The sequence below is a fragment of the Lactuca saligna genome, chromosome 1 (assembly GCF_052625555.1).
Source record: "Lactuca saligna cultivar CGN05327 chromosome 1, ASM5262555v1, whole genome shotgun sequence".
Lineage (NCBI taxonomy): Eukaryota > Viridiplantae > Streptophyta > Magnoliopsida > Asterales > Asteraceae > Lactuca > Lactuca saligna.
This window is the reverse complement of record NC_136417.1, coordinates 82,762,698-82,780,848: the sequence shown is the minus strand read 5'-3', so window position 1 is coordinate 82,780,848 and position 18,151 is coordinate 82,762,698. Positions and strand designations below refer to the sequence as shown.

Sequence of the window (18,151 nt, the reverse complement as noted above, 5' to 3'; positions counted from 1 at the left end):
AAAAACATCCAAGATATGTTCTAGGTCCCGTACTTAATGGTTTTTTCAAGTATATGCCCAAATATGAGCATTAAAGTGAGTGTAAGGCCATAAGAGTGTGTGTGGGGCCGTACATAGGAGTGTGCGGTCGTACAGAGTGTGTATGCGGCCGTACATATAGGTGTGCGGCTGTAGATAGGGGTAGGTGGCCGTACATAGGGGTGTGTGGCCATACATGGGAGTGTGCGACCGTGCACTCTTCATTTATGCTCAAAACATCGATTTTCAGGTGATTCAAGGCTAATACCAAGTTCAAGCTACTAGATGGGGGCCAAACTCTCAATTTGGAGAGTATTTAAGGTGTGTATGGCCACCTTATGAAGGTGTGCGGTCGTACACTTTCAAAGAATGAAGAACAAGAAGAACGTGAAGAATTTAGGCTTAGATCAAAATATCTTACCAGTATAAGAAGTTAGATGATGGAATACTTCACGTTTTTCATGCCTTTGGATTGTTCTTGGATGAAGTTTCTAGAGAGAGAATGTAGAGTGTAGCCAAAGAGGCAAAAGAATGAATGAAGGGGTCTCCCTCTGTATATAGTGGTGAGTGTGAAGCTAGGGGTTGGGTGTGTGGCCGCACACCTGTGTGTATGGCCGTACACACCTCCCAATAGGGTGTATGGGTCGGTTTTGTTCTTATAAAACCTATTGACTCATTCCTAACCTCATTCCCGGTTGTCCTCAAGCTTAGAACACTTAAACAAACCCTTAAACGGTGTTAAAAGGTAACAGAACCGAGTTTAATATTGATAAAATTGACCAATCGTACAAAATAAAAGTTTCGGATTGTCACACATAACTACATCCTATGTGATCATGGAACCATAATTGCTTTCGATCCTAGTTTTTTACTTGTTAAACATGCAAATTGAATACCGAAGAAAAATCCTAAATCTAGCATAAATAATTCGAAAATCACATAATAAAGGGTTTGGATCTTTACCTTACTTGTTATGTAGTAATAACAAGAACTCCCTGTAGATCCTTCACTCTTGAAAGCTTATTGACTCAAATGTTGCACCTCGAATGGTTCACAAACGCCACTAGAAAAAGGATGAGAGGAGAGAGGAGGAAATTATTTAGAATTTGAGCTAGGGATTGTAGCAACGAAGCAGTGGCTGAAATCCCTAAGTGGTGGGGTCTTTATATAGTTGTGGGCTACTAGGGTTTGCTGGAGGAAACCTTAATTTCCTGCTTAAGGCTTAAGCAACCATTAGACACTTATTATAAAGCCTTGGACGAAATCTATAGGGCATCCCTATAGTTTCATCCACTCCATAACTAAGTAGTCCAGTAGTCATCCTTTCAAGTTGCTAGGGTGAAGGCAACTCAAAAGGACCATGCTACTATCAAATCAAGTACACACCTAATCAAACAACGTTTGCAAATGACACCTCGATTTTGAACAAAGCATGTAGTTGCAACTGCTTCCGTCCAGAACTAGAGAGCTAAGTTGGCAAAATTAAGCATCGATCTAGCTGACTAGACCAATGTCTATTACTTCTCTCCACTACTCCAATTTGTTGTGGTGGATAAGGTGCCAATAAGTTATCGATGATTCTCTTGGAGACTAAAAAACTATTCAAGATGTGATTAGTAAACTCAGTGCCATTATCTCTTCTTATCGGTAAGACTGGTAGTTTGATCTGAAGCTCTATATGCTTGATGAAGTTGATCATGGTCTATAGTGTATCTGAATTTAGTCATAGAAATAAGACCCAAGTGAAACGAAATCATAAGTTATGACCAAAATATATATCTTGTAATGATAATTGGCTACAGTTTACGAACCACGGAGGTCTATATGAAGGAGCTCTAGTGGTTCAACGATTGAAGAATCAGCTATCAGAGGATGGCTTCCTATAGTTTGTTTACCACATTCACATGTTGTGCATAGTGTATCATTGTTAAAACTCACAATTGGTAGTCCTTGGACTAACTCTACAGTTACCAAGTTGTTGATGTATCTAAAGTTGAGGTGAGCAAGTTTTCGATGCCATAACCAACTTAATTCAGACAATGCCTTTGACAGGAAATACAATTACAGTTTACGATGATTAGAGAGACATCCAATGGATACATTCTCCCTTCGACTTTATATTTGATCAAGCACATGTTTCTGTCATTCGTCATGATGTAGCAATATTCACTATCGAACTCAACCCAAAGACCTAGCTTTGCACAATTAACCCACAATTATCAATTTTTATTCAATACCTTCTACGTAAGCAACTCGTTGAATTGAGAAGCTACCCGTATTTAATACTCCATATCCCTTTATAATCCCATTTTTCTTGTTCCCGAAGGTAAAATGCCCATCACCTTTGATTAGCCTGAAATAACAAAGGTATTTTAACCTTCCGGTCATGTGCAAGGAGCAGGAACTATCGATTAACATTTCTGATTCATGTTCCTCCTTTCACATTCCCTGCACAACCAGTTGGTTACTTTGGGCACCCAAACAATTTTGAAGCTTGTGATAACATGAGAGACCTTTTTAACTGATGCATGCATGTGGGATTTGAAAACATATTCCTTTCTCCATGTTTGTTTCGGACCACTATGAGTTTCATCCTTTAGAGTTTTTCAAGATGGTATTGGATTAGTCTTTGATGTCAGTGGATAAAAAAAGATAGGTTCTTTTCATTAATCAACAGACCATTCTTACTCAATAGTCTGGAGGGTGTGGTCTTTTGCTTTTGACAGTTCCAAGGATTGCGTTTCTTGGAATTTTCCACTAGGTTTTGAAAAGATTTGTTAAAGACTTTGTCGTAGGTTTTCACCTTTTGACTGATGGAAGCGATTTTGAAGATTGTGAAATGTCTAAATTACCGTTCATTTTTGTGTCTTATAAGGAATTTTATGATGGTGACTTGACTTCTTTTTGAAAATTTGTAGTGTTGTTTGTGTCAAGAGATTTTGTCACCGTACATGCCTTTTTGCAGGATCCATATACTACAGTGTGATTTGAAAAGGTGTTTGCATGGCTGAGTTTTTTGAAATTTCTTTTGTTTGAAACACTGGTCTGGTTTTTGAAAGATTTGTTTTGGAATCAACTTCTTGCTTTTCACGTTGGGATATGAACTGTTTTTCCAGAGCCAAATTTGCTTCAACCTTTGGTGGAACAACATCAGAAACATTTAATTGATGTTTTTTTGAAATTCCTTGTTAAATGTAAAGATCGAGGACTTGAGTCATCAGAACTAGATAGTTCATGAATCTAAGAACATTATCCAAATTAAAATTATCAATGGGCAGTTCATGCATGATAGGCTAAAGAGTAGTTGTGAACTTGACTGGGGTCTGTAGTAGAGAGGATTAGAGTACCATAGAGTAAGTCAATGGTGACTCTTAGTCGGGACAAGTCTTGGAAGACAATAATGGTCAATTTACAACTAAATATGGTCCTTCCAATATAGATTTTTCATCCACAGCTGAACTGAACTAAGAGCCGAGACAAACTGTGCCAATGATGGGTAAGACTTATCTAAGTTACCCAAGGATTCAGGAAGAATTTCCTCAATGACACAATTGTTTCTAAGTTCATGAATTCTACCGGAGTGACATCGGATGTACTTGAGAAAAGACTTTATAGAACCTAAAAGTGAACCTCTAGCAATCCTAAGCTAAAATTCCTAAGTGGAGATATTCTGAAAATAATGATGGTCTGGAGAAATTGTGAAGAGTGGTCGGGAATCTGTCCGGACCGAAAAAGAAAAAGATGTGAAGTTGAAGTTAAGGCACTCCGGAATAACTTTCATTTCCGGAATGGGTGCTGATTCGGAATCACTGTATTTTGTCTTTATGCATTTATTAAAGTTTTTGTTTACATTGATATGACTTTTCATAAGACTTAGTTTTTTTAAAATGTTAGAAGACAATCAGAATGTCAGAAACAATTCTATTGTCCGACCCTAAGTTAGTATCGCAGTTCTTTCAATGTAACCTTTACTCCTTTTTATAGGAGTCTTTAATGCAATGTCAAATGACAGATCATTCATTGTCAAATATAGAGGTTTTCCTAAGTTCATTTATTTCTCACAAAAACATTCTTATTGTTCTTCATTTAATATCTTTGCATTGATCAATATCTTCTCTCTTCATTGATATCTTGAATACTTTGATTGAAGTACTTATTCAGACTTGACTGGTCTTGCCAGATTTGACTGGAACACTAATTAGTAAGCAGACATTGATCTTAAGAATTCATTCAAGGTTAGAGTTTTTAAACCTTGTGCCTGCCCATCAAATCTTCCTTGTTTTCACAAGTCTTGTCATTGATTGGATAATAAAAAGTATCGTCGTGTGGGACATAGGCATGATCGGCATCAAACCGAGGAGGAGAGTTCTCATTGGTGGAGTACCCTTTGGACTATCCCTAATTATAAGTATTGTCTAAGGTCCCATTATTAACTATGTTCCCAATAGCTTCACTTTCATTAAACCATTTTTCAATTAAATGATTCAAACATACAATTTCTTTTCAGGCAAGATCCTGTTGATTTAAAGCAATATGTAATTAAGTTTAACTTAACACTGTAGCATCTTTTTGTAACAAAAAGTATTTTTCTAACATGGTGACCTTAAGATTTTTTTCTTCTAGTCTTCCTCTCACATGATACAACTCTTGGGTCGCTATGTTCTTTTCAACTAGGGCTTTGTTGTAGTCTTTAAGGATGGCAGCACATATATCATTAAGTCTTTCTAAGTATGGTTCACAATCATGCATCTTGTAATCATTATATTGAATCATAATTTTTACCTACTCGATGATGCTGAGGGTTCCATCCTTTCACATGTTCCTCTGCAGGTTCATTCATCCGTCTTCCTCACTAGCTTCCACCATGCATATTTTCCTTTTCTTCTAGTTGTTGTCAACCTCTTCGTCTGCATCACACGAGGACCATACACGATGATCCCTTCTTACTTGATCAACATAAGATCTTGCCTTTTCTTTCTCCTTATCCTCTATTTCTTGAGCCATTCTGAGGTACAATGCCTTATCTTTTACCACGTTTGATTTGCAGTCTCTAGCAAATTGGTTTTCTTTATGACACTTATGATCAACAAGAACTCCATCATTGTATTCTGTAGCGATATAGGAGTTTGAGGGTGTAGCACCCGGTTCCTGGTACGTAATTTAAATATAAATTTTTTGCACATTTGTTCTGGGACTCGGCGAGTTGGAGGCCCCAACTCGTCGTGTAGAGGTTAAAATTTAGACCCGGGAAGAAGAACCTACTCGACGAGTCGGATGCCCTAACTTGACGAGTAGGCTTATCTAGATGAAACCCTAATTCAAGATTTTGGACCCTATTTAAACGCCTTAACACTCTAGTTGTGGCCTCTGCCATCGCCTCCCTTTGTCCAGAAATCCCTAATTCGAAACCCTAACCTTGTTTGAGTGTTCTTGAGCCGTTTTTGTGTATTTTGGTGTTCATGAAGCTTGCGAAGGAGAAAGAAGCATGGGAGTTCAAGAGGAAGCAGGTAGATCCAAAAGTTGTGTTCCATTTCCTGCTTATTGGAGGTAAAAAGCTTCAATCTTCACTTTCCCATTTGTTAGATCCAATTTAGGACTTGAATCTTGTCATTTTTGGGATATTTCTAAGTCACCTTCGGGTCTAGAGCATGGTATAGAGTAACGACTTCTGATCTTAAACCTACGATAGTTCTCATGTCATAGAGGTGCCAACTTCACTACCATGAGAGCCCCATGTATCTTGTAAACCCCGTTTTAGGGCCTTTTGAGCTAAATGAACCATGCATTGATGTAAAATTTGGGACTTTATGTGTATTATCGACCCTAGGAGGTCAGATCAATGTTGTGGATGCATTAAGACCAACTAAAATCGAGTGTATAATTTTGGACCTAGAGGGACTCGGTGAGTCGCTCATGTGACCCGGCAAGTCAAGTTGCATTCCCACCAAATCCCTTCTGGTAATGGACCACGTGTTAATTTAGAAGAACACTCAGTCAGTTGGGCTCATTAAGGACCTGGAAATCATGGGACTCGGCGAGTCTATGAACTAACCCGGAAAGTTCATGGCTAAGGGCCTGTTTGATTTGAACTTACCGGGTCCGATCAGCGCTGATTGTTGAATGGGTCAGCAGTTGGATGTTTGTTTATGAGATGTTATAGCTGATTCGATCAGCCCATTCCACCCACAATCCCCTTACTCGGTTAGTCCAAAAAAAACTCCTGACTCGAAAAAATGGCATACGCTTTTTTTTCCCTTCTCGCCTGTAGCCTGCTTCCCCAATACGCCACTGCCTGCGACATCTTCTCCGACGACCAAAAAGTTCCGGCGACGACCACACAATGCGCAGGTAATGTTTCTTCTTCATCTTTTTTTTTTGCTTTTATGTTTCAGAAATCACAAAACCTTTCATGTTTGTTGTCAATTTACTGATTGAATTCTGAAATCAAAGTTTGTCCTTACTTCTTTCATTATTTTTTTATTAAATTAGATTGAAGTGTTAGCATATAATCAATTCATAATCTGTTTTTGTCTATGAAATCTGATTTCATAATGTGTTTTTGACAATTTGGTGTCCTTCACTTTCAAATATGTGCCTACTGCATTATGTATAGTACATTGGCACATGCTGTTACCATGCTTACAACAATATGTATTCAAGAAAAGGGGAATTAAAACAAATACACATCTAAGCTAATAGACCCCTATAATTACCATGCTTACATAAATATATATTCAAAAAGAATGTATATACACATAATTAGTTAATTATTTGTAGATAATAATAATATTAAAAGATTGTTTGTATAAGTAATATGGTGTGCTCCTCTTTAGACATTACTTTCCTCACTTGTATAAGTAATATGGCAGCAATCAAAATTGCAATGGAGCAACAAACAAAGAATTCTAAAGATTGTTAAGGATTGTTGTATGCTTCTAAAATCAATTCATAATGTGTTTTTGTTTATAAAAGATTGTTATATGTTTATGAGGTCAAATTTTTTTTGTATGAGGAAATCACATTTATGTGTTTTTGTTTATAAAAGATTGTTTTATGTTGTTGAAAATATCATGAAGTCACATTTTTGCTTGATTTATTTGTAAACATGTGTTATGTGGATGATTTATCTGTAAATGTGTGTTATGTGAATGATTTAGCTACTTTTTTTTTCTTTTTTAAAATAGACATGATGGATAAAAGAACTAGGGTTAGTTGGAAGTCGGAATTGGTGGATAAAACATTTTTGGAAGCGTGTATCCAAGAATTAACAAGTAATGGCCGGGAGGGTAGTGGCCTAAAGGCGAGCTCATGGGTTGTGGTCACAGAGAAATTAAAAACAGATCATAATTTTTTCATCAACAAAAAACAAATGAAAAACCGATACGACTATTTAAAAGCAAATTATGCAGTGTGGTTAAAACTTAAAAACAAAACCGGAAATATTTACAATCCCGTAACAAATTCTTTTAACATGACTAATGAAGAATGGGAAGCTGAAGCAAAGGTATATATATATATATATATATATATATATATATATATATATATATATATATATATATATATACATATTTTTTAAATTAGATTTTTTTTACTACTTTAACAATATTTATTAAATTTTCAAATAGCTGAACTAGTATGTAGATAAGTTGAGAAATGCACCCCTCCTTTGCCCTAATCTTTGTACCCAACTATTTCATGGGGCGACCTGGACCGGTGTTCACAGTTAGGGGCCCTCTTCGACACTACCTCATCCCAATGAAACCTTCAGTACACATGATTTTGAGGATACAGAGATGGAAGAGCCAGCACCTCATCCAGATACCCCAAGCTCAACCGTACCTCAACCTACTAGTGAGGAATCATCTAGGCGGACAAAAAACAAGGGGGCAAGCGAAATAGTCCTAAAGAAACCACACTTGATGATGAGTTGAAAGAAGCTGGAAAAGAAATTATCAAGGCTGCACAAGCATTCACGGAAGCAAATAATCTTGACAAGGAGATGGATGCTTGTATGGCAAGGTTGACAAGCTTGGAGTGGGGAGAAGATGATCTGAAATACACCACTGCTCTTATGTTATTTGCTGAAAGTGCTGGCAATAGGAAAATTTGGTTGCGCCTTAACTTGTCAACTTGTGAGTCGTGGGTAACGAATGCGGGAAGAAAGTTTGGATTAGTTGGTTGACTTTAGTATGTCATGGTTTATTGTTTGACTTTAGTATGTTCTGGTTCATTGTTTGACATTAGTATGTTATGGTTTGTTGTTTGACTTTAGTATGTTACTGTTTAGTTATGTTATGGATTGTTTTCTTAGATGCAATTATGTTATATGAATTTATATGTTATGGAATGTTATGCTTTTAGTATTTACATGTTACGGCTTGTTATGTTATTAATTAAAATGTAAGTTGTATTTGACATCTAACAGGACACATGGATAAAGAAGGTGACTTTTTATATTTTCTTATATTCTCGTGGTATTGGTTGATGTTGGTCCGACAAAGGCAAAAAATAATTAAAAGAATAAGAGCTAGTGAACAGGTAGCAAAGGGGTATGCGTATACGCAAGATTTGATAGACGGATGTCCTATACAATGTTTCGATATGATACGTCTTTCACAAGATGCTTTTGTACTATTATGCAATCACTTTACAGAGAGAAATTGGTTGCAATCAAGTAGGACGATAAGCGTGGAAGAGAAGATGGCTATGTTTTTACATGTTATAAGACATAATGAACGTTTTCAAGCCGTTAAAGAAATATTTCATCACTCCACACAAACATTTCATCAATGTTTTCATAAGGTATTACGTGCAATGATGTGTTTTGCACGAGAATTTATAGTACCAACCTCATCTAATGCAACAAGAAATACATCAGAACGATATAGACGGCTAATGCAGATATTTCCCGGAGCAATAGGTGCACTAGATGGAACACTTGTACATGCATTTGTGCCTGTTGATCAACAAACTCGTTATAGGGGAAGAGGAAAAGGTGAATGTTATCAAAATGTAATTCGACTTTGTAATTTTGATATGATATTCACCTTTGTATGGGCTAGATGGGAGGGCGTAGCACAAGATTCTAAAGTTTTAAAAGAAGTTGCATTTAACCCGACTTCCGGATTTCCATTCCCTCCACCAGGTTTGTAACTTAACTATACGTTTTTTTATCTTTTTTTATTTATATGATAAATTTGTCATACATCTACAGATAAATATTACCTTTATGATGTCTCATACACCAACACCCGTGGATTTATGGCTCCCTACTGCAATATTAGGTATTGGCTAGCCGATTTTCGAAGAAACAGAGCTTTAACTAAGGAAGAAAGGTTCAATCATGCTCATGCACAACTTAAAAAATTACATTGAACGTGCTTATGGTGTATTGAAGGCGAGATTTCCAATTTTAAAACAAATGGCTCCTTTTCCTTTTCCAGTGCAAAGAGACATAGTCATTGCTTGTGTTGTGGTCCATAATTTTATAAGGAAATACGATATTGAAGATGAATTATTTACGAAATTTGAACAAAACACTATGGTTACTCCTAATGTGGGTGGTGGAGGAAATGAAGGTCAAAACATAGAAGGCATAGAATGGTGTTCAGAAGTCGTTAACTATATGACTATTTTGCGTGACCAGATTGCTAATCAGTTACTTTCAAATGGTTCATGTTAAATTGTGTACTTTTTTTTATTATGTATGACAACTTGTATTTGGATTTTGTATTACATTTTGTAATTGGATTTTATATGATAATTTGTGTTTTTATAAATTTTTATCCAGCATAAGAGACAACACAAGGGTAATATGGTCATTTTTCATTCATCACAACCATTCAGATAAATAATCAAACAACATAAACTCAATCAGATATGGACTCAATCAGCATTTCTAACCCAGTCATCTTCTAACCCTGTAAGCTCTAACCCAGTCAAAAACTATTAAACGACCCCTAAGTCCCAAGAATATGAAGATGGACTCGACGAGTCAAGAAAGAACTCGGTGAGTCCAACACTAATAGCATCACCTTGCATGAAGATAAACTCGATGACTTCATGAGAAACTCAAGGACTGAAGGACTAAACATCCCATATAGCATGAAGATGGGCTCAACAAGTCCAAGGATGAACTCGATGATTCACTTACAAAGGGTCCCGACTCTGTATCAGGGAACTCGACGAGTTGGTGGACCAACTCGGAGAGTTTACTGAAAGTTGAGTATAAATAGGGTGTTGACTTTAACTTCGACTCTTCAGACACTTCACGGATTATGTGTACAGTTCAAACACCTTAGACACTTCACAACACTAACGTGATTTGATCCCAACAACGTGGACAGTTCAGACACTTCACGACACTGAGGTGAGTTACCTTCCACTAGATGTGGGTCGAAGGTAACAACACCGACCCACTAGTAAGAGTTATAGGAGAGATACTTGTATTTGTGTTAATTATCTAGTATGTATTGTTTGTTAAGATTATGTGCTAGCATGTTATGCTATATGTGCTATGTGGTAGGGGTTAGGCTAGACCCTAGTACCGGTGGAAAGGAAAGAAGTGGTAGTTAGTACCCGGATATGTTAGAGAGTTTATTATATATGTACTATGAAATTATGTGGTATTGGTAGGGTTGAAATAGTCCACGGATACCGGTTGAAAGGGTCGAATGGGTAGGCTAATACCCATATATGCTAGGCAAGGTACCGTTCAACAGGACCGAAGTGGAGGCCAGTACCCAGCTATGCTAGGCAAGGTACCGTTCGACAAGACCGAAGGGTAGTCAATACCCAGTTATATTATGCGGTATGTGCTATGTATGGCATGTGGTATGATGGGTAAACTTAGTAAGCTTAGTGCTTAAAATTTTCAGTTTTGTTTTCAAGTACCACTTCGTCGAAGGGGAAGGAGCCGACACGGTAGCAGCAAGTTCTTTCATCTCAAAATCTGAATAATATTATTCATTATTTCAATTTTTATGGGAATTGATCGAAAGCATCGCACACATGATTTCCGCATTATGATATCTTGGGGATTGTACTCTAATATATTATTATTCCATGAATGTTTTATGAATTTTGACTTATGAGTTTGTGAATTGATATGTTATCGATAATGTTTTTCAGTAAACAGTTTGATAGGAAATACAATTAAAAACAAAAAATTTTGTCATGATTTTTGGGATGTTATAATTTGGTATTAGAGACTTGGTTTCACGGATCCGGACACATCTTCGGTGGTTTATGGACTCAAATTGAGGGTTTGAAAGATTTTTCACAAGAAAATGGTTTTTAAAAAGTTAAAGTAATTTTTTTTTTGAGAAAGAACAAGGTCTGTGATTTGTGCGACAGGTCGAGCTCAAGTATGTTTTCCCTAATATACCCATACATTTTATGTTATGATAAGATTATGAGAACTACATTATAGATTAGGGCTAAGGGTCTAGGAAGGATGCCTTTTATGCCTATTGTATGTGTATAATAACTGCTTGCTAGAATAGGGCTACGGATCTAGCAAGATGTCTGAGATGCATGTTGTATGTGTTTACTGAGCTGCTTGATAGTACTGATTAAACAGTGATATGATAGCCTGAATAGGATATGCTTGGTTTAGGTTACTTAATGCCCGAATGCTACTTGCTTTGTGCTATTAGGGGTCCTAGTAATCTTTAATTAACTAGTAAACGAATATGTTAAATTACATATTACGAGGACTACATAATTTTAAAAGGTTAGGTTTAGCCCTATTTCGTAGCCCGCATTTGAATCTAACCGTTGTAGGAGAGACCTCTCATTCGAAGAATTGACTAGTCTTAGTGATATGTAATAGTATTCGCAAGCTAGTTAGGGAGAGATGACAGGGACTTTTTGTGTAGCTGATGGCGGAGAGTGGTTGGAGTGTTAATCTAGGGTAAGCCTAGGATGAGATTATTGCAACGAGCAGTAATAATAGAAGGGATTTGGTAAAGTCAAAGAAAACCTTGAGGAAAGTACAAATAGATGTGGAAGGTAGTATGGGCTCGTACTATTGAAAGATAGGATTCGTACTCGAGTCATGGGGGCCGAGATAGAACCAAGGAACTTGTAGAGTGTCTAAGATCTGTTGAGATTGTGTATGACCGTGAAACTTATGTATTTTGTTTCAGAATGGTGATGATTACGCATCACGGAGCGGAATGATCGGGATTAGGGTTAGTATCAAGATCAGGTTTGTGTTCGGATTCCGAGCTAGTGGATGAGAGGTTGCACGAGTTCATCGCATCAGAGATCACTAGAGGTATCCTTGAGGCAACCTTGGTTAATTTCGGGTCGATCGAGGAAGGGATCTCGAGCTGACGGAGGATCGCCTCAGGGCATTCAAGAGCGATATGGAATTTGGCCAGATAGGGACACACATACTATTCTTTAAGGATTTTCAGGGATTTGGTGCGCTGTACTTCCATGGGGTGAAAGACCTCATTGTTGCCAGACGATGGATAACAGACATGGAGTCTGCTCAGTTGACAAGCTTCTACCCTAAGGGTTCGAAGGTCCGGTATGTTGTAGGATGTTTAAGGGACAGGTCCAAAGATTTGTGGGAATCGGTTGGTGATTCCTTGGGATCCTCAGCCATTGAGGCTATAGCTTGGTTAGACTTGGTGGCCCGGTTTAGGGCTGATTTCGCACCCGCTGTGGAGCTTCAGCAACTGGCCATGGAGTTTCTTGCTACGAGGAAGACGATCGAGTGGGTGGCGGAGATTACCTCCATATTCCGGGAGAGGGACTTATTGGTGCCTCAATATGAAGGAGATGAGGAGATGCGGAAGACCCACTATAATGACATGTTGAGGGCTGACATCTGGAAACATGTCAGCTATTCAACATGTCTGACCTTGGATGATATGATTGTGAGGACGAGGGACAGGGAGAATGATATAGAGAACCTCAAGAAGAGGAAGGCAGGAGATGGGCATGTTACTGGGGCTTTGGGGAAGAAGCCCAAGGGATCTGACACTAGGTCGAAGGGACATGAGGGTCGGCACCGCTGTAGGAAGTGCGACAAGACCCATGAGGGGGTCTGTAGGTTAGGATCATCGGGCTGATAAAAGTGCAGAAAGCTCAGACACTTTTGCAGGGATTTATCTTCTCTTTCCCCCTCCTTCCGGATACCAGAGCTGATTTTCTTTCACTATTGTCAGAAGGGCCATAAAAAGGTCGATGGCCTGAGATTGACAGCAGTTATAGTAGCGCTAGTGACGGCGCCAGCTCCAGTAATCCTACGGATTACTGAGGGCTAGCAGAGTAAGGCAAAGGCTTCGGTGGTCAGGAGCTGAGCCTTCCAGTTGACTACCGAGGAGGCACGCGCCACACTCAATGTGGTGATGGGTATGTTTTCTTCTCCTTGGCTCTTATTATATGTTGTTTCTGATAATTATGTATATGTTCCACGTGTTGTTTAGGATCATTCCACGTGAATGGCATCCTAGTACAGTTGTTGTTTGACTCGGGGGCTACTCGATCATTTGTGTCTCTAAACCTTAGCAAGAGGTTCCCTGAGTCTTCATGCATGTTGTATTTCCCTTTAGAGGTCTAAAGCGTCAGAAGTTTTCTGAGATTGTGTTTTGAGGCTATTTAAGGAGCGCTACTTGGTAGACTTGGTTCCCATACCATTTTGTAGGAAGAAATCCATCATCAGTATGGACTGGTTATGCCTTAGTCGGGTAGTGATCTTCTACACACAGCTGTTTATTGGGGCAGGACCCCAAGTGGGGGAGATATGGTGATTTAGGGTGAGAGGCCACATCGTGGGCCATCTTTATGCTCAGCAGCGAGGGCTAGGCGCTACCTTCAGTAGGGTTGCATCGTATAAGTTGCCGATATCATGGATACTTAAGAGGAGGGTAAGGCAACCGTGAGTGATGTGCCAGTGGTGCGAGACTACCCAGGCGTATTTCGAGAGTATTTTCTGGTAATAACTCTGGAGAGACAGGTGGAGTTTAGCATCGACCTAGTCCCTGGTGTGGCTCCGATAGCCAAAGCACCATATCGGTTGGCTCCTCCTGAGATGCAGGAGTTGTCTACACATCTGTTGGAGTGGTTAGACAAGGGAATCATTAGATCAAGAAGTTCACCATAGGAAGCCCTGATCCTGTTTATGAAGAAGAAGGACGGGTCGCATTAGATATGTATAGACTACCGGGAGCTGAACAAGGTAAAGATGAAGAACCGTCACCCAATGCTGAGGATTGATGATCTTTTCGACCAGCTTCAGGGGGAATCTTGGTTTTCCAAGATAGATTTGCGGTCAGTCTACCATCAAGTGAGGGCCAGAGATGAGGATGTATAGAAGACTACGTTCCGGACTCGCTATGGCCACTATGAGGTCGTGGTGATGCCCCTCGAGCTCAACAATGCTCCTTCCGCGTTCATGGACCTCATGAACCGGGTATGCAGACCGATGTTTGATCGGACTGTGATAGTTTTTACTGATAACATCTTGGTTTACTCCAAGAAGCAGGAGAAACACAAGGAGCACTTACGGGAGGTGTTGGATACCCTGCGGAGGGAGATCTTGTATGCCAAATTATCATTTGCAAATTCTGGTTGCCTGAGGTGCAGTTTCTTTGGCACCTTGTCAACCAGAACGGGATTTTGGTTGACCCGACCAAGGTGGAGGCCGTAATAAGATGGGAGGATCCAAAGTCTCCATCTGAGACTCAGAGTTACCTAGGATTGGTAGGCTATTATCGAAGATTCTTTCAGGACATCTCCAAGATAGTTGTATCCTGACCCGGTTGACGAAAAAGGACGTGGTCTTTCGATGGGGCCCTGATCAGTAGGCAACATTCGATAAATTGAGGGGGCGACTATATGAGACATCGATCATCACCCTACCAGAGGGAATAGATGATTTTTTGGTATACTACGATGCGTCAGTTTTAGGGTAGGGCACGATGTTGATGCAGAGGGTGCATGATATCGCCTACGCTTCGAGGCAGCTAAAGCCTCACAAGAAGAACTTCATGATGCATGATCTTGAGTTGGGAGCAGTTTCCTTTTCCCTGAACATTTTGCAACACTACCTCTATGGGCTCCGATGTACCATTTACACGGACCACAAGAGTTTGAGATACCTAATGGATCAGTCAAATCGTAATATGAGGTAGAGCCAGTGGCCATAATGGGGGATGAAGGTGGATTGCACCTGATCCTACATCCACTTGGAAGAAGAACAAAACACTTCCTTAAAAGGGATGTGGATACCTTCCTTGTCACAACATGTTTTTCAAGCCATTAGGAAATCAGATCCCATATGACCTCTGTAGTTAAGCGTGCCCAAGCAAGAGCAATCCAGGGATGGGTGACCCACCTGGGAAGTTTTCATGCTGGGAGCCCAAAGCGAACGATATTATGAAACATGAAAGAGGGGATGTTACAAATGGTATCAGAGTTGGGTCATGGGTCGATGTGTTCGATAGGGACGTTGAACCCTATAATGGGCGGTGAAGGTGGGTTGCACCTGATCCTACATTGGCTTGAAAGGAGAATTTTTTTTTTCCTTATAAGGGATTTGGATACCTTCCATGTCACAACGCATTTTAAAGTCTTCAAGGCAGCAGATCACATAAGAACTCTACAGTTAAGCATGCCCGAGCGAGAGTAATCCAGAGATGGGTGACCCCCTGGGAAGTTTTCACGCCGGGAGACCAAAGCGGACAATATTGTGATACGTGCCAGAGAGGGATGTTACAGAAGGTTTGCTAGTCTGTAGGGTTTCTATTTGTCTAAGAAGTATTTTATGGTTGAGATTGGTGATGAGGGTTTCTATGATATTTTGGTTGGTTGTGCTATCGGTTAAAGTTGTGATTTAAAGGTGTTTTGGTGAACTGTTGATTTTTTCGAAAGTAGGGTGATGTGAGTCTATTGAACTGTTGGCTGACCAGGGCAATGGACTTCTGAAATTCTTCTTCATCATCAAATTATGCATCAGCTTCACACGTCTGCAGTGAGTTGTCATATGAGTGTTGATAGGATGATTCTCCAGGGTAGGGATACTGAGGAGTTTTGATAGTAATATGTGGAGTTTGATCCATCAAAGGGAGTGGTCCACCTAGGTATGCACATTCTTTTAGCAATGTCGCTTCTTGGGGTTGAAGTTCACCGTATAGCTTGAACACTAAGAGAGTTTGGATCTTTTGGTCTCCTTAGACTATCATTTTAGTTGTATTCCACTGTCTATCCAAACCATTCAGGAACATCAGGTTTGTTTCGTGTTTGCTTCTTACAGTGTCATCGTTTGAAAGTTTGTTGATGATGAGGTTGAATCACATGAAGGATTCATCAAGGTTTTCACTTGGTAATGCTTTAAAGTTTGAGAATCAATGAGAGTTGTTATAAGCTTCTTGTCTTGATCGTGTTCAGACCCTTGATAGAGATTTCTTAGAACATCCCAGATCACATTAGGAGATTCACAATTGCTAATAATGTCGAAGTTGTCAGGAGCAACACGACACGAGATTTTGTAGAAAGCAATAGCATCATTCTCCATCTTCTATAGGTCATCTTTGGTAGGTATGTTCATGGCTGCTTGACCCCCACCAATTCTTGCTTGTGCACCGTCTGCTGCAATACGATTAAGAATGGGGACATGAGGTCCTTCATGATGGGTTTTGAGCATTCTAACACTCGTAAGGTGTACATGAAACCCTAAATACCTTGCATCTATGTTTTCTCTATTATACATGGAAACTTGAACATTCCAAGGTATTACCCTAACTAGCATACAAAACATGATACTTAGGCAATAAAAGAATTTAGATAACATACCTTTTCTTGTAGCTTGTTGGAAACCTTGAAACTTTAGACTTTAAGAACTTAGCACCAATAGTATGAATGCCTCAAGTGGAATCACAACACACCTAAAACAAAGGATAACTTGCAAAGATATTCCTTGCACACACAAATCAGCTAGCCCTCTAATACTTCACTTAAGTGCCAAATTTTTTAGCCTTAGGGTCTCTTACATATTGTGGCAAACTAGGGTTACACCATGTAAACCCTAATGACTTTCAATATCCCTCATGCTCCATGGGTTAAAACCTCCATGGAGTATCCATGGGTTACCACATGGGTTTAGCTCAACATGAACTACTATGGATCATAAGCCCACTTTATAAGAATGAATGAATTACCAAATCAACCTGTTATATTTAATTAGTCTCTTTTGATCACAAAATTAATCTCAAATTAATTCTTGATAAATACTAATTAAATAATATGATTTCATATTAATATATTAGCACTTATAATATATTAACAAATCATAAATAACCTCTTCTCAAAAGTCCATCCTCTCAAATTGTCCTAATGATATGCAACCCAAATGAACCAAGCTACCAATTATAGTTATGGACTTAGACACTAATCCAACAGTCTCCCACTTGGATAACTCTAATAAGTATTATTTCAAATACGACTCCAAAACTCAACTAGCATTCATAGCTCTTAGAAGCCATTTTTGAACTCTGACCTAGTCAATGACGCATCCATTAGATAAGGGATAATATATTCCTCCATTCTTGATATCATATGGACTAAGACATGGATTATAATCATTCGCTTTTTTCCATCCATTGTCTCTAGATTTTTGATATATGACAACTAACTAATTGAACAAATCAAATCTGTCCAGGCCTGGTGTCATCACTAAATCATCGATGTCCCACAGATATCACTTTTATCCACATGGGGTAAAAGGAACGGATAAACATCGACCCAAATGTTCTCTTGTACTTACTTATCAAATTACACACAACAATATGTTTTATAACATCCAAGTTGCTGGTGTGTTTACATATGTCAATGTGAAACCGACTCGCAACTACAACTCACATGTCCCCGTTTGAAGAATATAAGATATTATCTTCTCATGATCACTCGTGATAAAATCCATGAAGTGATTCAAATGAGCGTCGGTTGAATCCAATACTCAAATGTTATTCCAGGAGAACTCATGAACACTGCAGCCAGTTTGTCCTAGACAAAATACAAACCCAATAAGGACAGTCTTTCCTCAATAGCTACTTCTAAAGTATGATCGACTGTGGATGGTTTGAATAACCTAGTTATTCGGGAAGTCAAAACATGC

The 18,151-nt window shown here is 38.9% G+C and overlaps 1 protein-coding gene across 1 annotated transcript; it reads left to right on the top strand.

Annotated features, from left to right (window-relative positions):
* Positions 1-6,251: 6,251 nt before the first annotated feature.
* On the top strand, positions 6,252-9,703 carry LOC145009142 (uncharacterized). The gene is made up of 6 exons (XM_078967813.1): positions 6,252-6,366; positions 7,203-7,522; positions 7,889-8,114; positions 8,447-9,166; positions 9,236-9,356; positions 9,514-9,703. Exons 1-6 carry the CDS (start codon positions 6,252-6,254, stop codon positions 9,701-9,703), a joined length of 1,692 nt encoding a protein of 563 aa, XP_078823939.1.
* Positions 9,704-18,151: the final 8,448 nt, after the last annotated feature.

Bases quoted from the DNA above. Each gene is read 5' to 3' on its own strand.
- LOC145009142 (XM_078967813.1), top strand. From the start codon at position 6,252: ATGGCATACGCTTTTTTTTCCCTTCTCGCCTGTAGCCTGCTTCCCCAA. The intron at 6,367-7,202 runs GTAATGTTTCTT...TTTTTAAAATAG, and splicing joins GACGACCACACAATGCGCAG to ACATGATGGATAAAAGAACT. The intron at 8,115-8,446 runs GCAATAGGAAAA...GACATCTAACAG, and splicing joins GTTATTTGCTGAAAGTGCTG to GACACATGGATAAAGAAGGT.